Genomic DNA, 23,988 nt, shown 5'->3' on the forward strand with positions numbered 1-23,988 from the left:
GCACAATCATGCAACATACACTTAGGCTACCAACTCTTAGGCTATGCACTCTTAGGCTACACATTCTTAGGCTGTGCTCCTGTAAAAACATTCTTGTAATCCACGCTCTCTTAGGCCACAAACACATATGACATACATTCTTTGGACACTCACCCATATGACATACATTCCTATGCCATGCCCTCTTAGGCCAGGCAGCCGTAAAACATACACTTTTAGGTCAGTCATGCATAAAACATTCACTATTATCCCATGCACTCTTAACACCACACACCCTTACACAACGTGCCCATTCAACAAGCACCCTTAAGTAACTCCTACAGGGCCGGGAGAATAGGTCAGGGGCAACCGTTTGTCTTGGGAGCAAGGCAACACAGAGAAACACAGGTTCGAATCCCAGTATCGCGCTTACAGACTGGTCTCCGGTATTAAGTTTGTTTTAAAAGATTAAGATCATGCTCTCTTAAGTAACTCCAGCATCATGAACCCAGGCACCCATAGGCTATGCACCAATATGAAATGTACCCATACAACATGCACACTTAAGAGGACTTGTACACCATGCACCCATACAATATATACTCACACTGCCCACTCCTACACCGGCACACCAACACAACATATACTCACATCCCACACATCCATAGAGATGGGGGTATATGGTGAGTTGGGAGGGGGTGAGCAGGGTGGAGGGCAGGCAGGCGGGTGGATGGGGAACCCCCATTAAAAAATGCAACAACCAAATGTATGTGTCTCAAATCTACCACTTTTACATTTGTGTAAATGATACGTAAAATTGCCCTGGGTAACTGTGTAACTTTGGGATTTCTGGTTCCTGTTTTTAGAGTGATCGACTAGGTGGATGAGGTGAGGTCATGCTCAAAGGGCCCATTGACAAGCATTACACAGGCCCACCCATAGCATCACTGAACAGAGGCCTCTGACTCGGGAGTTCCACAGAAAGAACAGGAGAATCCGATAGAGTAGAGCAGTAGACCCCAATTACAAAAATAAATAAAGTACATGGGATTATGAGGCAGTTTCTGCAGGAAAACCTGGGCCTTCAAGTTAAGCAAGCACACAATGATGAGACAAGTTCTAAAAAACAATCCATTATCCAAGATGCAGGCCAACCAGGGGGATTTAATCAGATGGTTGTTTGCAGACAGGTATATTAAGTAGTTGCACATTTCCATTCTAACACAAGCTTGTTTATTCGAGTGAACAGTTCCAGAAACAAGTTAAATTCATGAGTCACATTCAGTATCTAGCATAACTAGAGACAACAGGGGGCAAGAGGGAAGAGATGCTAAGGGCCTGATTCGTGGAACGTTTTCCTATGGGATTGCGCCATTATAAAACACTTCCAGGAATCGGGCCCCAAGTGTCACAGATGGCACAGAAATTACTCCAAGTCTCAGGGACAGTTTAAAGGATTTCTATTGCAGTTTTAGAGGGCCCTGTGGCCCACCCTCTCGATTGTCTCCTTAGTTAGCATACTGAAGGTGAAACCATTGGTATCTACTAATAAGCTAAATATGCTTTGCTGTCAGCCTAAAGGCGCGTGGCCTTATCTAACTAAACTCCCTCAGAGACATTCTGTCTGTCCCTACTCCCTCCCGTTATTAATGTTCTAAGTGGTATGGGAGTGTGCTTTGCAGAAACCCTGCTTGATTTGGTCTTTCTTCTGTAACACTCCCACTCTCACTCACTCTGCACTCTCACTCTCACTCTGCACTCTCTCCAAAACCACACACCTCTACTTTCTTACCTCTTCTCTTCTGTCTGTTCATCCGATGGCTCTCATTTCTTCTGGGTGTCGCCTCCACCCTTTGATGTTACTCCTGCCTCCCCCTTTCTACTATTCCCTCATCCAACCTACTTCTCCCTGCACCAGTCCACCACACTAACTCCATCCACCTCGTACTTAGTAACGCACCTTCCACTCAGTGTAACAAGTTAATGTGAAGTGTGTGTGACTATTTCACCTAACCACACTCTCCACATTCACATCACTGTACCAGTTGCATTCACTAACCAATACCTCACCTTCACCAGAAATCACCTCCATCATATGCTGCGCCTTTCTGCCTCCTGCTGGTCTCCTGGTCTGCCACCTTCACCTCCTCTCACCTCACTTGAACATCCAACCAACACCTTTTTGCTTCCTACGCCCCTTTTTATGCCCCCTCCTCCTGGCATTGGTTTGCTTTCCCTGTCCAATCTATTCTTATCTGGATTGTGACATAATCGGCAAAAGAAATGGAGGCTAAGCTCCCCTCCTTTCATTTGCCCGCTGAAGAAGAGTGATGGTGGCCTGAGGTGCTCAGTGTTGCTGTCCATGTTAAGGGGCTGTCTGCTGCTCCCCCTGGGTAAGCACCGCCCCACCAGACACGTTAAGTACCTGGTGGTTTAGGGGATGTGCCACTGGCTGCACTCTGTCACCACCAGTGCCGGAGAGTGTTGTGCAGCTTCACTTGCCGCTGCAGAGTGTTGTGCGGTTTTGCTCACTTTTAGCACTGGCTGCTGGAGGGCTACTTTGATTTCTTTGGGTCCAGGTCTCTGCTTTGCGGAACTCGTGCCGCACTCAAGGGCTTCCTTCCCTTTGGTACTGCATGCTCTGGCTCATCACAATTTTAACTCTACAAAAACCAGAGTCTGATCAGCATTTTATGCAGGAGGTATGGTATGAGACAAATGGGTACTGCATAACAGCATTCTGGCTCAAAGGAGGAGTGGAACTGGCACTTCTCCTACTCTCTCAACTGCCACCCTCCTCCTTAGGGGAAGGTCTTGCTCTGGATTTTTCCCTAGTAGTCCTCCGACCCCCGGTTGAGTGCTCTACCAAGAAGGGAAACCCCAAAGTAGCTGAAATACACAACAGTAAAATTCCACAGACTATCCCATCCCCTTAAGATCTCCCACCACTTTACATCACACACCCCAGAAAACGCTGCCACTTTCCTAGCGGTTAACACTTACCACTGACATTAAATATCGAGAGTATATTGTGTGGATTCCCAGCCGTGTTCTCGGCCTCTCCCCCTTGCAGAGTGCTACAGCAGGGTGAACCTATAAAAGCTACTGCCACCATCTTGCTTTTTCTTCTCACTTGAGTGTGTGTCGGCCATCTCAGTGGAGCTGCTCGCTCTGCACTCTTCCTTGACTCTCCTGCTTTTTTATACATCTTACTGAGCCTTTGTTTTGATTGGAACACAAGAGCCTCTCTAACTGTTCCCATGTACCAAACCCACCTCCCAGATTCCCAGTAATGAGCTCCAGTTCATGAGAACCCTCATCCACCTATGTTGGATCCTGGGAATCACGGATTGGGTCTCAGTGCACTTGGCCGGGTTCATACTCTCTCACAGTCCCTTAAATCGGCAGTACCATTTTGGGGCAGCATGCTGTAAGCCCCTGCCTCCTGCTCCAGGTAGGATAGGGTGGGGGTCTTCCTTGTGCAGCCTCTGGCCCAATATCACACAGTAGGCGGTAACAACTGGATCCCTTGGCTACCCGGCCATCACCCCAAGATATAGTCAGGGTACATTGTCAGTGTCCTGCTCAATGAGGGCATTCTTGCCTGTGTCAAATGCTCATCCGTACATGTTAGCTTGCATGGGCATTAGTGAGATCTGGAAAAGGCTGCATTACCCCCTCCTCTTGCTATTTCAGTGGTGCCATGAAGCAACATGTGTTCCACGGTGAAAGCATGTATAAATCACCAATACCATGACCAAGGAATAACCTGCATCAAAGTCTTCAACAACCACAGTAGCTGAAGCAGCATACTGTAGAAAACCAGGCACGTTTACTGCTGGCACATCTGACAGTATTGCATGTTCAGGCCATCTTGGTGCATACATCACACAATGCTTAGCTGTGCTCTTTCGGTGGATCCCTGGGTTTCTTCCTTGCCTCCAGCTCCCCAATGATGAATGCCTTTTTGGTTTTGGTGTGCATTTGGTGGCACGGCTGTTGCAAGATGTGGTGAGGCCCAGGGCAAAACATTTGGTGAGGCCCCCTTACCATTTTTTGCACTGGGCCAGCGGCAGCACCTCTGCAAACAGGAGACTCGAGAAATCTCCCCTTGAGTTTGTGTCCAGGATCCCAAATATAGTTTATTACTACAACTGCAAATCAACTACAGCAAAGTTAGATTTTTCTACTGAAGGAAGGTTTATGCCAAACTACTTTTGTATCATATGCATAAATATTTATAGGATGGCATGAGCTCTCCGCTCGACCAGCGCCAACTCTGAGGGTCAGCCGCTTTTGCAAGCAAAGTGTTGGGGGCAGACCTTTCTTCGGCTGGTGCCTCACCTCTGCAACAGCCTCCCTGCCACTCTGAAACTTGAGAAGAACTATCTGCGGTTCCGGAAGCAACTCAAGATCTTCTCTTTCCTTCTGCCTACTCTCTTCCACTCCCTTGCTGATCACCTGCCCTATCCATTCACTGGTCACCCTCTGAATTCGGGCCTAGGTCCCTGCCTCTCCAGTTGCAATCCCGCACTGGCTCTTGGCTCCCCTGCACTTGTGGTTTGTATTTGTAACCGTACAGTCCCCTCTCTTGAACTTATTCTCCACCCGTTGGCTGCACTTATGAGTACCCGCACTTGCAACCCATTGGCTGTACTCTTGTTTATACTTTGTTCCTGTACTTTTCCATCCTAGGCTCTTCTCCCCTCCCCCCTTCCCTGCTCTTACGCAATCTGAATGCCACAAGTCCTAGAAAGATCGTTGTTATGTCCTCCTTTTTTGTTTCCCCCTCCTTGCCTTGTCGCGCCTATAAACTCTTGTGTACAGGCGCGTTATAAATGACGTATATCCTATCATTTAAGGAGCACCCTGCCTCTATGTGCGCATTACAACACACATCATACACAGTGACAGATAGATGATGTACAGTGGAGGCTGGTACATATCTGACCTTAAGAGGCTTAAATGTTTGCGCCAATTATGCAGGATCAACAGAGCACAGCGAGGGAGCCCAAACCAAACAAGGGTTGCTTGAGTGGGGTTCTCACTCCCAAGAAAATGTTTGAAACACTGGGTTAAAAATATGCATTTTACAGCACTTTCTTAGAAAAATTGGGTAGAAATCCGTACAGTTTGCAATTGGTTATGTATGGAAGCACATGGAAAATTCCAATGGTTGCAAATCACAAACCGTGCACAGCAACATTTTTCCAATACATTTCATGCCGCCTTTCCACACAACATCCTAGTATAAAAATATATTCATGTTGGTTGTTCTAATTATGTGGATGCAGGCTGCATCAAAATATGCCATTATTACCATGTACGAACTCCCAGCCAGTAAAAATGCCATTCCACAGAAAGTATGTCCAGGCTGACTGTGTACCATAAGTGTTATTACTGGCTAGATTGGCCTTAATTCAATGTGGGCCAATTTAGCCAAGAGGTATGTTTGTTTTAACCTTGATGCATAGTCCTGTGCATCAAGGATAAAGCAAAAAGAGCATTTGCAATGCTCACAGTTTGAGCTTTCGTGTAGGCATGGGAAAGGCACTTCTGTATTGGTATTAGATGGCCGTTGATGGTGTCAGTTGAAAAATGGTTTGAGTACCTGAGCAGCTAATAGCAGTGCCTGTCAAATGCCTAATACTATGCACAAGCCAAAACTGTCAGCTTTGCCAATGCTTGTTTTTAACAAGACTTCAGTGAAAGACCAGCATGGTGCTTTTAAATTGAGTGGCCGAAGGCAGACCTGATCAAGACATTTTTATTACACCAGTTCCGTGTTTACAACTCCAATGAAGTAATTAACTCTCAGAAGGCTCCTTTTAGAAAACGCTTGCAGGCACATTGAGGGCAAAGTTTGATGGCAAGGCTTGTTTAAAGATAGCTCAAAGAGTTCGAATGAGGAAGTGTTTTGGGTGGGGAGGGCAGGAACTGGGTGAAAATTGCCATAGGGATTAGCATGGCCATGAGAAGTCAGTGGGTGGACAAATAACTAAACAACATCTGCAAGCTTTTTGTCCATCCTCATATGCAATTTCTTCCAATATCTACTCAATGTTGTCATTCGGATGGATCTTCTCAGATATAGGATCTGGCAAATGATTACTCGCCAGATCTCAGATACAGCTCCACAATCTGGGAAATTATGCGCACTATGTTTATTTTAGAATGCTGTGGTGTGTTCGTGCTTTAAACTATGTTTGAACCGTGGTCACTAGGTTCCAAAATGAGACGCTCCCCCCCCCACAAGAACAGTTGAGGGTCGGAGCGGGAGCCATGTGAAATCCCTTGTCAATGTTGGTCTGTACTGGAAATATTGACGTGCATTTTTTATGTTTAAAAAGGGTGCAGATTTTCAACTTTGCTGATGATAAATCCTCTAAGGGGAAGAGGCAAATGCTCATGGGGGTGACTAAAATGCCTGTCCTACACCCGCCTAATCCTCCCGTCGCTTGACCCTCTTTCACTGCGGTAGGAGTGATGCCCCAGAAGAAAAGTCTATTTCGACCACTGTCTGTTCGCTAAAGTAATAGTTTTGGCTTATTGGTGGCACACCTAATAACCCAAACAAAAAGAATGCCATGCAGTGGCGCAACACCACTGAGCAAATTGGGCTCTAGCTCCCTCCTGAAATTTTGGGCCTTGTTGACTCTACCTAGCTGCATGGGTGGTGCCAGCCCTTGCCACTTCGAGGCATAAGGCCTCTTTCGATGTGTCGCCAGCCCAAAGCACTCGTTAAGGAGCAGCATCAGCACCAAACATGCAGAGCACTAAAACCTATCCATGCAATATCAACAGACTCACTTTGATAAAACCAAAGTCTTAACTTCTGGCATCAGCTTTTAGATAGCCCACCTCTCCAGAGATTAGCATAGCATTATCAAAGTAACCAGCCTGTGAATTGGGGTGAAAGGTAAGACTAGTGTCCAAAGTCAAGGTGCAATATTTATTTGGCTTCCTAGCTGGGCTCGGGGAATTGGGAGGGAAATGGGAGAAGGGCTGGCTGAAGATTGTCAGGGCAGTGGGGGTCCATTTCTTTTTTATGTTTGGGGCACCCCTTGCCTTACTGATTGAAAAGATAGACCAAGGAACCTCGGTAGTGCTTAAATCAATAATGAAGTCAAAATAATGCAGCAAGGTGGTTAAAAGCTGCAGATTATCAGTAGGTGTCTGTGCCATAAAACTGACAACATTGGGGCAGCTGCTTGGGGGCCCATTTCAACTGTAAAAGCTGAAAGACCCTTATGCCATCCCTAAGTGTGGAGACAGACAGCGCAATGGGTTTATTGGCCCCACTCACTATCCGCTTTTTTAAAACTGTCATCCAGCCCCTGCCAGGCTGACCAACGGAGCTGTGGCTAGACGGAACAGGACACAAACGTTAAATGGTGCCTGTGCTTAGCTGTTAACAAAGGCGCTCCAATTACTAACATGCCACATTTTACTTTTAGCACCTGCATTCATATGCATACATTTTTAGGTAACTGTAAACATGATGTGGGGTTGGCACTTGCATGCCAGGGCAGTGATGAGAAAGAGACATCCCGTTCTCACAGCAGTCCTCAAGTGTGACGTTTCTGAAATGATGTTGAGAGGTAGCTGCTTGTAACATTGAAGCTTCACCAGAATAGTCTCATTTGAATGTGGAAAGATAGTAGATGCCCCCACACAAGTAAGTTTGCCCCTCCCCCACAGGCTCTGAAGTTGGTGCCTCTCCCATCATTTGAAGTGTTAGTCCCCTCCCACACCCGGCATTTTAGCCTAGGTGCACCTCTGATGTCATGAGCCCACCCCTTAATGAAGTGGCCCCATGGCGGCTAAATTTAGGGTTGGGGCCGAAAACACACTCACATACAACACTTTCACCCATGCATTCATCCACCAGTTACACAACTCCTTACATGAATGCACACATAAAACCAAACACAGCATTGACACAAACAAACACCAACATGCACTCATGCATTCATACACATAAAAAATGAATATAAATACACATATCGGATTGCATTCCGTCAAGAGAGCCCTCTTGTCGAAGAAGTGAGCCGCACTACACAGGGTGGGAGTGCAACGGGTATGCATACAGGGTTTCTCCTTGAAAAGAGCGGGTTGCAAACCATCCGTATTGCAATGCACAAATGTCCTTTATTTCACAAAATGAATGCACGGTTACAAAAATTTTAAAATCAAGGGTTAGCAACCCCAGCCTGGCATCATAACAATGGAGGCCAACAACGGGACGACGTGTTTCGCTACTTCCTGTAGCTTGATCACATATATACACATTTCATTTTAAATAAAAAACATTTATCTCCATGCACCATTCCAAAGCATCCACGCGGCCGACACGTAGACATGCTGCCTGACAGGAGAGAACTCCACTCCCATCAGTCAGCGTGGTCATGCTGAGCAACGTGAGCACACTGACTGACAGAAGAGGAGTTCTCTCTTGTCAATCAGCATGTCTACCTTGTTAGCTGAATAACGGGAGACAGCAGGGCTCACTTCTGAGCCCTGCTGTCTCCCATTTTGCTGTTTGTTGCGGAACCAAACGGCTTTGCAACAAACAGCAAAATTGTTTCAGGGGCAGAGAGCAGACCGCACAGTCCCCCGTGTCAATAATGGACACAGGTGGACTGTGCTGCCTTCTACTAAAGAGAGCGGTGCTGCGAGGGCCCCCGCAAGCGCCAGGCCCGGGGCTAGTTCCTGCCCCCCCCCCGTGATGGCCCTGTTTGGTGGCACTAGAGCCATATATGTACCAAAGCATTGCTAAGAGAAAAGCGAGAAAAAAGGGGTGATGGAGGCAGGATATTTGGTTGGCATGGTTACTGGCAATGCTTGGGAATGAGGCAGTAAAATCCTTTGGTTAATTTGTGTCTCCCCGTGCCTTTTAAACCAATGGGCACATGTTTTACAATGATCCTGCCAATCCAAAGACCTGTTTTAAAGCACATGTTTCATCTCTTTTCTTGTGGGGAGTGCTCAGCAAGCCTGTGTGTTCTGAGCTCCTCTTCCGCCTTCTCGCAACATTGTTGTTCACCTTCAGCTGATGCAATTTGCAAGGCTCTCCTTTCTCTGCCTTAATCTCTTCCTAAAGGATCACTGTGTAAAACGGGACCCCCCAACCCTCCCCACCCGTTGATAGTCCTCTTGACACCACCTCCGTCCCCTAAAGCAGGCGAGGAGGAGCGCCCCACCTTGGTGACAAGGTAGGAGTAGAAACAAAGCCCATCTCTATCTCTCTCTCTTGCTGTCTTCACAAACACAACACTCTGTCCCTCCCGAGTCCTTGTGTATGCTCTCCCCACCACCTGACCTTCTTTTGTGCTTCTCCCCACCCTCTTTTGTGCTAACTCCAGTACAACCCACCCCCAGCACCTTCCCTGAAGCCCATGAGCCACTCATGCGCTGCCCGGACTGACTTTTGTGCCCCCAACCACTGGGCATCTTTTGTGATTACTCTGAGATCTTTTGTGCTCCTGCAGCCCCTGATCTTTGTTTGTGCCCAGCACCCCGACCATCTTTTGTGCTTCCCATCAACCTGACCCTATGGCGTGCTCCTCTCGGAACCCTGACCCGCTTGTGCTTACCTCATCCCTCTTTTGTTCCTCCCCGGCACCCTGGTCTTCTATTGCGCTTACGCTCCACCCCTGACCCACCTTAGTGTGTCCTCCACAACCCCAAGCCTCTTGTGCTTACTCCCAGCAGCCCAATCCTCTTGTGTGCTTCCTCCAAACCCATGACCCTCTTTTACTCTTCCCCCCGCCCCCCCAACTCCCGGTTCTCTTTTGGGCTCTGATCAACTGACCCTCTTTTGTGGGTATGCAGTAATAAAATCGCAGCAAAAAAGTGGTCTGTACAAAAAATAATTCTGTGGTTTGACCCGGTAAAGGTGTACCCCATTATACCATTTAAGGGAGTGGGTGTTGTGGGGGTGTCCCCCGCCCCCCTTAAATGGTATAAGGGGTCCGGGGGTGTACCCCGCATTCATTACATGGATTGCGGCGGCAAAATTACAGCCTTTTTGCTGTGATTTTTTTTGTCTAAACGGCAATTATTGCCGTGATTTTAACACATGGAACCCTTTTGTGATTACTCCCAACCCCAGTCCCTATTTTGTGACATTCCCCACCCAGCACCCTGGCCCTCTTGTGCTCTCCCAATCCCACAATCCTCTTTTGCACCCCGTCTCCCTCTATGTATTGTGTCCTCCTCCAGCCCCGCCGGCCGTGTCTATGCAACTAACAACTTCAAACACCAGAACTATTGACTTTGCCAGTGCTTGTTTTCTATGTACTTCTGGTCGATCCCTTTCTCTTTCTGCTCCTATACCCTGATTATTTTCTGCCTGTCCTTCAGTGTCCCTGTGCCTTGTTTTCTTTCTGAACCTCTCTGCCCTGATTCCTTTCCTTCTGTGCTTCTCCCATCCACATTTCTTGTACTCTTTCATTTTCTATGTCTCTGCAGAGTCTCTCTTAGCTTATGTCTGGCCACCCTCATGTTCTCTGCGCCTATGCCCCATTGACTCCTCTCTCTAAGACCCAGACAAGAGTGGCTGTCTGTCTTTTTCTATACCCAGTTTTCATTTCCTTAACGTCTTAATTCAACGTGCTATTGTGCTGGGTAGCTGTTTCCATTTAAGGTCTAGGAAGACCCAATCGTGTGTGTAAGAAACCCCATTGTGATCAGATGTTGGTTTGCAAATTCACAATCTGTTATTTTCCACTCTACTGGAAATGTGCATAATGGGGGTAATCCCCAATGATCGCAGTCGAGAAGAAATCAACACCTTTCATGTTTTCCGTAATGTCCCTGTATTTTCAGGCCTCCGCTGATCTATGGCTTATGTGTGTGTAATAGCCATTATGATTCTTTCTTCTTCATTCAATGAATACCTTTTATGTCTCCATGTCCAGGGAGACTCCGGTGGACCCCTTGCCTGTAAAGCAGGTGATTCCTGGTTCCTGGCCGGCGTTGTGAGCTGGGGAACCGGATGCGCGCAGGCCAATCGTCCCGGAGTCTACACCCTTGTCACTGCTTATAACGGCTGGATCCAAGAACAGGTGCCTGATGTGACATTTCATCACTACATTTTAAGCACTGGCCACAGCAGCAACATCAGGATAATGACCAGCACCTTTTCGTTCTTCCTTCCCTTTCTTCTTCTGCTACTCCTTAATGCATTCTAAAAGAGTCCACATCATGGGCCTCCTCTTCACCGAACGTCCCTCCGCCATGGCCTCCAAGGCCAGGCTTCGAGATTTTCTAACTGCACCAGTATTTTAGGATAATCCAGACTATGTGACTAACTAACATATAGATATATAAACTCTTCAAGTACATTTGGCCTGGCTATCCTAAAACTATGGAAGGAATTTGTCTCTTGGTGTCCAGGCTTGGCGAGCCCTGTTCTTAAGACCTCATGTGAAGTCTCGAGCATTGTATTGGAGTCATGTTAGCAATAAAAGAGGAGGGAATGTCCCCATGTGCGTTCACGTATGTACACCATCTGTTCTACAGTTGATCTTTCTTTTGCAACATCCCGCATAGGAAATGCTAAGCACAGCGTGTACACCTGGAGATTTTTCCAATTGGCAGATCCAACTTTCTTTAGTTAAGGAGAAAACGTAAAGGCGTAGAGGAACTTGCACATTGTGCACTCAGGTGATTGAAAGGTTCGATACTTTTAATGTTGTCATAAATTTATTTTCCGCAAAGCAGATCGGAACAAGCTTTTAGCCACATATTGTTTTACTTACAAACATTGGCAGACATTGCTTAAGTACTTTACATTGTAAGGGGTATGAAATAATAAGAAACAGCATTCATATTTTTTGGGCACATTGTTCATCAATTTCTGCACCAATTTCACTACATTTGAGATACTAATGGTTGTTTTAACCTAGTCCCTCCTTCAAAACTTACACTACATCTGTAGCCGAATTTAACAAATGGCCTTACATGAAATGTATTGCAAGCTTAAATGTTAAACTGGGTAGTGTTCATTAATATGTTTGTCAAAAATAGGTGGCACTTTTGAATCTTTGGGTAACGAAATCCTGAGACCGCGTTCTGTGCATAGATTCTTGGCAATGGCCTTGCCAACACGTCCCTTATAATAAATATGTGGAAATTCAACAAATATACTTTGCACAGGTTTTGATTTAAGATTGCCAGCAATTGCAATATTTCGTAAATTCGAATGATAAGTAGATTGAATTTTTTGGGTGACTGCATACATTTAGAAACTTTATATTGAACCTGTAAGAGGCCCAACTGCTGAACGTGCCCATAAGCTTTTAAATCCTGGGTGATTTCAGTACTTCTCTTTCATGCTCCATTATCAGGAAATTTAGAAGAGGATCACAAGATAAACCGTAGGACTGATGGAACAGCGGGCATTCCTCAAAACCAGGAAGAACAAGGCAAAACAAAAACTGCATATGTTCATTCACCTAACGCTAAATGGGCGTGCTGGATGCCAGGCTACTGTTGATTAGGTTCAGATCTCTTAGGGCGTTTCTTTTTCTGGTGATTTACATTTTATACAATATAAGGAAACCTAATTCACCAGGCAAGGCTGAGTACATTAAAACAATCTTAAAAACGTTAGTTCTTTTAGATCACTTGTTTTGACGCACTATCGCCTAGAGTGAAATATACTAATGAAGACGAGAGGAGGATAAAAATAATCCCTTGTTTGCATATCCTGTGGTTCTCAGTCACACTAAAAGCAGTCGCTGTGGGGATAATTAAAACAGCCTTGCATATCTTGGTAGGCCTCATTTAACACATTTCTGTCTCAGTATCATTGCATATTGCAGTGCACTTGCATGTCTTGCTCTAAACCAACTTCTGTCATTTCTTTTCTGTGACCTCCATATTTTTAAGGTCTCTTTCTTGGTCACCTGCAAAGCTGCTCAGAACCAGTATTTGAGTGTAGTTCCCAAATCAGCCAAACTATCAAAGACAAGAAAAAGTGCAACTCAAGGAGATCTTGTTAAAAGCAAACTTACCGTCATGTCACTGCTGTCCAAGCCCTTATGCCGGGAAACTCTAGTACACTTCCCAGAACAAGCATATGCACTGTTTTCAGAATCTCATATCAAGAGATGAATGTTTGAAAATCTGTAAATACAAATTAAAAATGTTGGAATTTCATTGGAACGTTATTTTTAGATTTAAGTCCCACTTTATAGGTCAAGGATTATCCAGATGCCTCTGACATGGCGCAAGCCTGTACTTTGGGAATTCGGATCCTGACATTGCCAACTAAGCCCTTCATCTTTTTCAGGTCGCTAAATGCAATACCATTAAATTGGGTAATAACAGTTGTTTTTATAGCACTTAGAATTGAGAGGAGTCCAAAACAATGCAAAATACCATCATCTTTTAATATAGTGCTTTGTTATTGAAAAGTGACCATCGTATGGTCTCATGCACTTCTGCTTTATCGTCGGAGATTTTATGGCAGGAACAGTCACAATGGGTGGTTTTCTAGCAAACACACCCTAAAGCTTGAAACCTGAAATATTAGCTCATGTTCTCACCTTAAATCAATTGCTCTTAGTCCTATTTCTAATTGTGAGTGTACACTAGAGTCATGTTCATACTTTGTGTTAAATGCAGCCATTTTGATGACTAAGGATAAGTATCGAGCCAAAATGAGAACATTGATTGAATGGCTCCCAACTAGGAGAGAACTATTGGAATTCCGGCTCTTAAAAATGAAAAGTCCTTGTTTTTTTGCTGATGATGCAGTTACACTTGCAACTTCACCCATGGGCCGAAGGCATACTCTAGTTTTATTAGCAGATGCAAACAGCGGAGACTGGAAATGAACCAGCTATTGAGATGTATATGCTGCAAGCTATATCCTCTGCCATCTACGGAGCTGAGTTCTGGGGATTTACCAGTACTCAGTCGCTAGCAGTAATAGAAAATACATTTCTAAAGTTCCTACTCGTGCTCCCCAAATGTATTGATCCATATGGAATGTGATCTACAGCTCATAATGGATCTTGCAATGATAAAACGACTGCTATATTGGGACAGAATCTGGGTAACTCCAGGGCTAACTAAGTACAGAGAGGCGTATAAGAGTATTTTGTCATTCGATGAAGGCCCAGCTCTACCCTGGTTATGCATGGAAAGCGATGGCCAACTGTCCTAAATCTAAGAGACTTCTTGCAAAACCTGGCCAAGATCAACAGTGAGAGCAAACGTGAAGGGATACAAGCTGCTACAGGTCTTTGTTGGAGGATGGTTGCCTCCAACAAAGTATGGGTATACTGTATATGCACAACGAGCCAGAATTTGGGATTGAGAAGTATCTAGATCCAATTGCGCCATGATTTGCACAAGCACTTTATATCGAGTTGAGGATGAACATGCTGAGGGTGGGCAGGTTCACGAGAAGCCGGCAAGGCTCCAGCTCTGACATCTGCCCGGTATGTCGCATGGCTAAGGAGTCTATTATGCATGTTTTGCTCCTCTGTGATGGGCTCAGTGTTGAGGGCAAGGTATCTGCTGCCATTATTTAAAGCTTCAAGCATACAACGCACAGAGGGGGCAATGGTGTACTGCAAATCTTCCTGCAATTTGAACGTTGTTTACTTTGTATCTAAATTCATCTATCATGCTTGGATTAGGAGGTCTTTGTTGATCAAACGTTCATACTATCCTGGGACCTTAACTCCTAATACATTTGATTTGGTTAGGATTTGCTAAGATGCTCACTTGTACCGTGAGGCAGGAACTTGCTTTTGGAAGTTGCTTTGTGTAATGTCTATGCAAAATAAACTTGTGAAAAATAAATTATCTATTATCTTTTTTAATTCAGATGTTTTCTTAATTGTAATCAAAGTTATGATTGATATTGTATTGTGTGTTGTTGCTTTTGTGGTTCTATACCGCAATGAAGCTGAATTGACTGACTTGAAAAGTCCCAGAGAATATATGTCAGAAGATGGAGAGTGGATCTACACTGACAAGAGGGTGGTGCAGTTGAGAACTAGGGAATCTTAGTCAACAGCTTAAAAGAAATGCAGACTCTTCTGAGAGCCAGATCTGTGGTGCCGGAGTGATCATACTTTAACTGCTGAACCCATTGGGTGACTGGATTATGTATTATTCAGATTAATGTGCTATTAAATACTGCCCTCATAATACCAGTGAGCCTTGATGGGTGAAACATGTGATAGTGCTTCAGAAGTCCACTACGGCTCCTGGTCCTTGTGCTGATTTGCTCGACTCCAAACTCATCCTTTGCTCCCTATCCAAACCAAGCCCATGATTCCTGCCACCTGCTTGTGGTTGATGCCTGATTCAGGGGACCCGATGAGATTATACCGAGCCACAGAGAAGAGCAGAACATGCTTCCAGAAATCTATCCACCTGTTTCACTCCTTGAAAGTAGGGACAAAATGTATTCAAAGCAAATGTTGAATCAGATGAACCTATGAAGAGTTGAGTCCAGTCTAGCAGAGGCGCAGGCGCTAGGTGGGTATGGCTGGTCAGCGCTTTTGGTGGCGCTCAACTTGTGCAATAAATTCTAAACTGAAATGGAGATGTCTACATCTAACATTTCATATATGTCAGTGCAGCATTTACCCAAGTAAATAGTTTGCTGCTATCGGCAGCATTTACCAAAGGGGGTCCGGATGCAGCTATTCTATTCTCAAACGACAGGATACTAATGATGAAGCAACTGCTGACATGGCAGAGCTCAGAACGCTTAACAGCCTTCTTCTCTCTAGCAGTGCAAGGTGTCTACTGGTTAATAAGACAAGTTAACATCATGCACCTGGATCACGTGAACAATGTTGTTTGGCTTTACATTGGAAGGGGACACACATTGCACGACAAGATTCACTTTAAAAGAAAAAGCTTTATTTCATGTTCGGTCACAGGACAACTCAGAGTTACACAGTAAATGCAATAGTATATTTCAGATGAAACACCCACAGCTCTCCCTTCACCCCAGCACTGGTTCACATCTGGCAGACTAGCTGTGGAGGCTGCACTGCAGACCTCCCCTCCCACCCAAAGCCTGTGCTGGCTTCTCCCTTCCTGTCCATCTATCCATCTATCTGCATAATACCTTCTTTAAATCTCAAAAAAGGAAAGCAGAAAAGAAAGACCGGGGATGAAGATAAATGTGGATGGAATTAAGAGGAAAAGAGGCAATTAAAGGCGGGATTTGTCTTGAGCTTGGAAAATAACTCGCCATTCTGACCAATTTACACTAACACTTTGGTAGATATATGCAAAGTCAGAGTACTTGAATTGTAAAATGAACAGTACCTAATATTCTTTACGGGCAAGCACTTTGAGATAACCATCAAACATGGTTGTGCTAAATAAGTCACTTGTGCATTAAAGGGGATTTGGCCCTTATTCCTTGGTACAGGGTGTTCACAAGGCAGCAGTTTACCTACACAAAAGAACATGCTCTCTGGCATAAGCTGTACAAAAAATGGCCTTGCAACCCTTAGCTAAGAAGAGCTGTGGCCTATTAGAACAGCTCATCAGCAATATTGTGAGGTTTAATAGTAAATGTATGGGCTACTCCACAAATCTAACAATGCACGTTTATGTATTTTAAGCTATTCCAGCGGCTACATGTGGGCCAAAGTTATGAGGGTTCCACAAGTATGCTAAATATGGCCATTGCCCTCATACATTTTAAATAAAACATGAATCTGCCTAGATCTTCCCAACATATTCAATAGTCAATGCAGCTTTCCTAAAATGGTTACGATACTTCGTTAGACTTTAGCAGAATCAGGCGTCAACTACTTATATAGATGTCATGTTGCCCTGGGTAGCCCAAGTACAGTTTCTTTCTTTAGCCAATGATCTAAGAGAATTGTGGGATAAGCAGAGTTTGAGTTTTGTTCATTGATTTTTTTTTTGTAAAGTGCTACATGGTAGAACATTGTCCCAGAGAGCTAAAGGGGAGAGGCGAACTTCAAAGCAAGAAAGTTCTAGGTTGGCTGATATGGAATATACAAGGTACCGACCTGCATATAGGTCACACATATTATGTTTGTGGGTGCATTCCGGATTAAAGTAACATTTTGTAAAATACAGACCTTGACTATATTACATTTCATTGGCACATGGAGATCGTTATTGGCCTCACACAATCAGAATGTTTAGAGTACAGTCATTAACTACTGGTATTGACTGCATTCTTAACATTCTATCTTTAAAAGCTAAAAGAGAAATTACAATGAAATATCCAGGCAAAATTTCTTTTAACATGACCCTTCCTCTTAAGGAGGACCTTTTCTTACTGCAACATTGTATTTAACATACAATAGAGAAAGCTAAAACATGACTAAATGCTTTCACTTTCTTCTAGAGAAATCCGTTAATTGTACATGGCTGCTAATGCATGCTCATGTTAAACCCACTTCATTATAACCAAGTTTGCAATTTAAATGCTTAGTTTACTCATTTGGTTTATCTATTTAGTTTTTTGTGTTACAGTTCAACTAGTGAACTTTTCACAATACATAAAATAGATCACAGAGAATGTTGTGGGATATATTGACCCACTCAACAGTATTTCCCCACATCACAAATCTGCATTTGCGCAGAAACCGCCAAATGGCCGCGCTGGCTCCTGTGAGCGCCAGGGCTCAAAACTGTGTTTTGCAACAACAAATAAAATGGCTGAACCATCCTGCCAAGCACACATTGGGCAAGATGAAACAAGGGGGCACATTGAAGAGATTGCCAGTGGGTTCCGACGTAACCAAAAGGAAGAAAGTGGAAAAAGCAGCGTTGCTTTGCTGCAAAACCAAGAATCTCCATTGAAAAGAAACCCTTTTTCACCTTTAAAAAAAATGCTGCTTTGACGCTAATTCCCTCTGTTTAAAGCCACTATGATTAATAAGCCCTACCAAGACCTGTGTGTCTCACTGTGCCTCGCCTCAGCAAAACCAGGCATGATTCTGAATTGACAAGCCCTGTCGAACCAACTCTAAAAAAGAAAATCAACCGGGAACGTTACTTTTACCTACATGGGGAAACGCGTTCATTTTCTTTGCAAAAGTATCCAAAACTCAGCTGTTCAGAGAGAGACTCTAACTAGCTGAGCCATGTCTGTTTCAATGTATCCTTGCTTCAGACCAACTCTAGCATTCAAGAGAATAACTATAGCTGCTAGACAGTGTGTGAATCTGCTGGAGATTAAAAGTTGAATTTAAGAAGGAAGGGCAGCTGCACCACATGTAAAAAACAAAAAAATGGGCATTTGCAAACTAAAGAAAAACAATTGCCTGTGTGTTGGAACAATACAGTCGTGAATGAAAGCCAGCCAGTCTTTAGAAATATGAAGGGTTTTGTTGCTGGTGAGACTATATAACATGGGTTATTTTATGCAACAGGGTTGCTTTAATCCTGGATCTAAGATCAGAAAATAAAGGTTAAAACTATGGTGGCTGGAGTTGCAAGTTGAAAGACAGGTTTTCTGCTAGGAGGGGTGGCACCAAAAGGAAGGCTCTCTCTCAGCAGATAATAACAACCCCCTGATAATTACGGGGTTGAACAGACTTTCGTCTCTGCTGGGACCCTGACAATGAAGCTCCCAGGGAAGGAAGTCTGAAGTGTGAAGGGGCAATACAACTTCAATCAAGGGAGAAATCCCAACCATGCTCTGAAGGCAATGACAGTTGGCAGCAGTTGAAGGAAAGAAAAAAATGATGACCCAGGGAGAAAGGACTTCCATTTGTTCCCAAAGACTATTTTGTGAATGAACTTTAAAGACGTTTTATCTCAGCAGCAAGACACACAGTTTAAAAGTGTTTTTTTTTGTGCTTTCTTTTGAGGCATGGTAGAATTCACTGACATCTTGGGGACAGAAAAGGCAAAGTATTGAGGATAAATAGAAAAGTATAAATGTTGCAAACATCCCTTGGGATAATTCACATCTTTGTATAAAGTTATGGAATTTTAGGCCGAATCTTTCATGCTCAAAATTACCAAAATGTATCAGAAGGGCGAAACAAGGTCCCACAGACTGGAGAATTGGACTGAAATGTGCTGCACAAAATATGTAACCTGTGTATATAATTTGCTAAGAGATTGCAATTGTATTAATGTATGTTTTTGGCAAAATCGGATTTTAAGTAAAGTAATTGTTGTAGTTTTTGGACATTGTAAAACTCATAAATCTGACATAATTCCCTTGGAAATCCAACCAGTTGAGAGTGAGGCGGGGACTAGCACCCCTGTCTAATCCAAGTAGTTTAGAGGTGTGCTTAGTTAACCCTGCCCAGCCTACACTTTGATGTCACTAGGCATTATAAATCAGGGTCCCTGGCAAGACTCTAGACACACACACTTCCTGATTTCCTGCACTGCGTTCCTGTTCCGTCATCTTCCAGATCCAGACTCCAACTACAAGGCCAAGCATTGCTGATCCTACTCCAGAGCCCACTGCAAAACCCAAGCAGTGCTGATCCCATTCCCAGCAAGGCCTCCAATCTAAAAACCCACTAAATCTCCCATTAACAAGGGGAAAGCTGTGGTACCTTTTGCATCCTGATCCAGTCTGGCTTGCTGCCACTAACTGCATGCTGCTGCAATCCTGCTATCCTGATGACCTTTAGTATCCAGTGACCAGAATTGCCCGTCCAGTCCTTGCCAGCCAGTGACCAGAACCGCACAGCTGTTTGCCAGGTGCCCTGCAGTGTAATAACCAGACCCGGTCGACTGTCCAAAAAGCCCAAAACTTAAAAGTGGATTGTGAGTATTTCATCACCCCATAGAAATCCATAGTATACCTTGTCTTGCCTTGTCCTTATCCCACTCTATAAGTCATCCTAGCCTTATCCTGATAACCTGTCCAACTGTCAGAATTTTGTGTGCATTTTGTCATTCATCTCCAAGCATTAGCGCTACTTTTCTTTTCATTTGTTTTACATAGAGCATATGTCCTTAGCGATATTTTGATTAAAGTAATTTTCCTTAAAGAAAAGGGGTACGCTGCGTGAAGGGTTACAACTGCAGCGTAACTTAGAGAATTCACGGGTGGCGTTCCTCTTTTCTTAGCCATTGAATCTAGTTTAAAGTAAAACTGTTCTTTTCACAAACTGATTTCCTTTCCAATTTCACCCCTCATTTTATGCAAAGGGCAACTTTTTCTGTCTTCCATAAGATGATTTACCAGCTAGAGACGTACTTTCACTTCCATTCTGTACCTCTGGTATCTACCCATCCCCCAACATAAAAACGGTACTCCAAATCGGTGTATTTTACCCGTTTTTATTCAAAACAGTTTGGGTGATTTTAGGCGGGAATTGCAAAAGTGTAAATTTTAAATGTGTTATTTGACTGCAAGCTGTTTTAACCTTCCACTCATTTTTGAACTGTATGCTTTTGGTAATCCATTCTTTGTGATTGTTAGTATCTTTGCATTGTTGATTTAGTAAGGAATTGTATTTGCTTCAAGGTTTTTAACACACATTCATTATTGATTTATCAACATTGCAAGGGGTTTAAAATCCGTTTTTCTCTTATTTGGGGAGGAAAGGTCAGATTTAGATTCCGTTTTCAGTTTATTATTGCTGAGTACCTGCTGCTTCTTTGTATCCACTCAGAATTGATTATTGGTGGGTTGAGAGAACATTGCAGGGGGAAATTCTAACTTGGGTGCTATCTGTCCTAAATCAAAAAGTGCTGCTATTCTGCTGTGCTGTGTATATGCTCCACTAAAAAGTCAAATCCAGCTCACTGCTTACATTCTCATTGTAACTATCACCCCTTTGGTGATTGCTGCCCCATGTTAAAAGTGTGTGATTTCTTTTGAATTTTAAATAAATAAATATTGCATTTGACCAACCAGCCTGGTTCATGGTCCATTGTGACCTGGGGTATTTGGAAAGGGGATGTGATATGAGTGGTATCATCCCAAAATTGTATCCACACAAATAAGGAGAAAAGCACTTCAGTTAGATGCTACAGATTAGCCCGAAACCAAGGTGTGTGTGTTGCCTGATTGAAATCCTTAACAAACCTGGGGGCCTGTAAACCAGGATTTGGGTTTTGGGTGCCACCCGTGACACTCTAACACAGCAGACTAACCTGCAAGGTAGTAATACTTCGTGGGGATTGTGTTCTCCGACGTATTCCACATCTTTGACAGTAATCACCACAGCTGTGCTGCTTTGGAAATGTTTTCTGCATCAATGACGTCGATAGGCCCCTTCAATGACCTCCTCAGACGGCCGACATCACCGGATGTTATATGTAGGAGGCACAACGCCCGTAGCCTGTTCTGTTTCTTTCCGTGAACGTGTTTGCTTCGGAATCTCGGCGCACCTCGGTTCTTCTCCTGTTGAATCGGATCTTCGTAATGGGTTTTTTGAGAATCATGTCTTCGTCTTCTTGTACCCCGAGGTCGGGCTTCAAGAAGTGCTGCGGCTGTGGTTCCAAGATGTCGCTTACAGACCCGCACAACGTCTGCCTGTGGTGCCTCGGCGGGGACCACGCCACCGATGACTGTGATGAATGCTAGTTTTTGACATCGAAGGCTTTGCGGGAGCGGAAGAAGTTGTTGTCTGTAGGTAGAGTTTCTAAACCTCATAAGTTGAAATCCGCTGGGCTTTTGACCGACGATTCGAGGGGTGACTCTCCACGTTGCCGTACGTCCAGGGGGTCTTGGTCCCGGAGTGGTTCCTGCCATTCCTCTGTCTCTTCTAGGCACTCGCAGGAAGCGCCGTCACCGGTTGCCTTCCCCATCCTCGTCTGAGGACTCTGCCAGATGGCGGGTAGCTTGTCCCAACAAGCATTCATCTCCGGCGGAATGGGATGCATTTCGTAAGGAGATGATGGTGATTTTTGAATAGCAGGGCTCCGTTCCGTCTGCGCCTTCGAGAGAAGCCGGCAAGGAATGCGCTAGGGCCACCGCTCGCACGCCTGCGGGCTTGTGCGGTCTGTGTGATCATCGGGAGCCGTTGAGGTCCCGATCGGACAAGGTAGATCGCTGTAGCCAGGCCCTCTCCAGGTCCCGGTCCCCGACGCCCTTGAGATCATTGGAGCCTGTGATGCCTTCTAAGGAGGCATCCACGCCATCGGCGCCATGTCCGTCGACGGACTCTCTCTCGAGGCTCTGCCTCCGAGGAAGTCATCCACGCCATCGGCGTCGAGGCTGTCGAAGGACACGCTAGGTGCTCCGGCCTCAAAGCCGCTGTCGAAGCCGTCGGCACCTCGCTCGACGCCGATTCCGTTGACGCCTTTTGAGGAGGCTTTATCGGAGGTGCCCCAGAGACCGGTGGAAATGCTGAGGAAGGCCCTGAGTAAATCAGTGAGCCCTGTGTTTGAGCCTTTTTCTGTGTCCTCATCCAAGGATTTATTCCAGCCTTTGGATTATATCTCGGAGGTGGATGAAGGGTCAGATGTTGAGGGGTTTGTTCCTCATGAGGTTCCTGACAAACTGTTGTCTGGTCATAGCCAGATGGAAGACCTGCGTCAATCCTTGCATGACACCAGTGGTCTGGACACCTCCCCAGAGGTTGAGTTTGGCAGGCCTGAGCCTGTTACACATGCCGAGTCTTCGTACAGGCGTCTCATGTCGAGGGTGACAGAGTACTTGGGGTGGTCTGCTCCACCTGTGGATTTTCTGCAGGATGACCTGACCGATATCCTTGACCAAGGTCCACACACTGACCCTGTATTGCCATTTCATATGGCCTTACAAAGAAGAGAGTCTTCCCGCAGTAAATAAGTTGTTACTGAAAAAATACCATCCAGCCAGTGGCGACCCCTGCAACTTGTCCACGCACCCCACTCCGGAGAGTTTGGTGGTACAGGTGGCTACGGCCCCAGCAAAGCAGGCAGCGTACCCTACAATCCCTCCCGATAGGGATGACAAACGCTTTGACGGTTGGGCGAAGAAAGTATTTTATTCTGGGGGTATGGCTTTAAAAGCAGCCAACTGCGTTTGTGCCCTTGCAAGATTCACTCACACTCTGTGGAATTGTGTTTATTTGTGGCTGAACATATTCCCGAAGGGGAGGAACGGGATGGTTTCTTGCCCTCGTTCAGGATGGCAAGGATGCCATGTGTGAATCCGTTCAGTCGGGTCTGGACGTGGCAGACTGTGTCAGCCGGTCCATGGTGGAGAGCACCGTGATGCGCAGGTTTGCGTGGTTGCGGAAGTCAGGGTTTTCTCCTGATGTACAGTCCCGGCTTCTCAACATGCCCTTTGATGGTGACCATCTTTTTGGCAGCAAGGCTGACGAGAGCCTTGAGAGGTTGCAGACCTCCAAAGCTGCAGCGAAGTAGTTGAGCGCTGCAGTACGTCAACCTCTGCCTTTTTGTCCTAGGGGACAGCAATGGAGGGGAGGTTCCTTTGATACTACTCTTCCTTTGGTAGATCGAGGGGAGCTGCTAGTCAAAGGGGCCAACATAGGAGTACCAGAGGTGGAAAACAAGGTACTTGAGGTGCCAAAGACATTCGGGCAGTTGCCTCTTTGCCCTCGGGCACTGCCGCAGCCGCTTCCGCTCAGTCATGAGGCCATGTCCCATGGTTCGCCAGTTGGGGGAAGGCTGGCGCAGCATCTTGTAGAATGGCTTGCCATTACTTCAGATGTGTGGCTTCTGGAGATCATAGACAACGGCTACTGTCTTCCTTTCCGGCAGAGGCCTTGCGACAATCCACCGGGGAAGCTCTCTTTGAAGAGTCTGGATCCGCTCCTTGCGCAGGAAATCAAATCCCTGCTGGAGAAAGGCGCCATAGAACTGGTGCCTGTAGTGGAGAGGAACAAGGGATGGTATTCCCCATATTTTTTGATCCCGAAAAAAGACTGGGGATTGAGACCCATCATGGACTTGCGTGGTTTGAACAAGCTCCTCAGGATGGACAAGTTCAAGATGGTTACTCTCTCTCAAGTCCTCCAGGCCCTTCAACTTCAGGATTGGTTGGTGTCTCTTGACCTCAAGGATGCTTACTTTCATGTGTCGATTCATCCGAAGCGCAGAAGTACCTGA

The 23,988-nt window shown here is 45.2% G+C and overlaps 1 protein-coding gene across 1 annotated transcript in view; it reads left to right on the top strand.

The window, feature by feature from the left end:
* The window catches only part of LOC138580914 (serine protease 27-like), a 165,539-nt gene extending 150,717 nt beyond the window's left edge, over window positions 1-14,822 (top strand). Inside the window, exon 6 of the mRNA XM_069651845.1 lies at window positions 10,902-14,822. Within this exon, the coding sequence (XP_069507946.1) occupies window positions 10,902-11,174 (273 nt within the window). The 3' untranslated portion in view covers window positions 11,175-14,822. The remainder of the gene's footprint in view (window positions 1-10,901) is intronic.
* The last annotated feature ends 9,166 nt before the right edge of the window (window positions 14,823-23,988 follow it).

The sequence above is a fragment of the Ambystoma mexicanum genome, chromosome 3p (assembly GCF_040938575.1).
Source record: "Ambystoma mexicanum isolate Mex_15411 chromosome 3p, UKY_AmexF1_1, whole genome shotgun sequence".
Taxonomy (NCBI): domain Eukaryota; kingdom Metazoa; phylum Chordata; class Amphibia; order Caudata; family Ambystomatidae; genus Ambystoma; species Ambystoma mexicanum.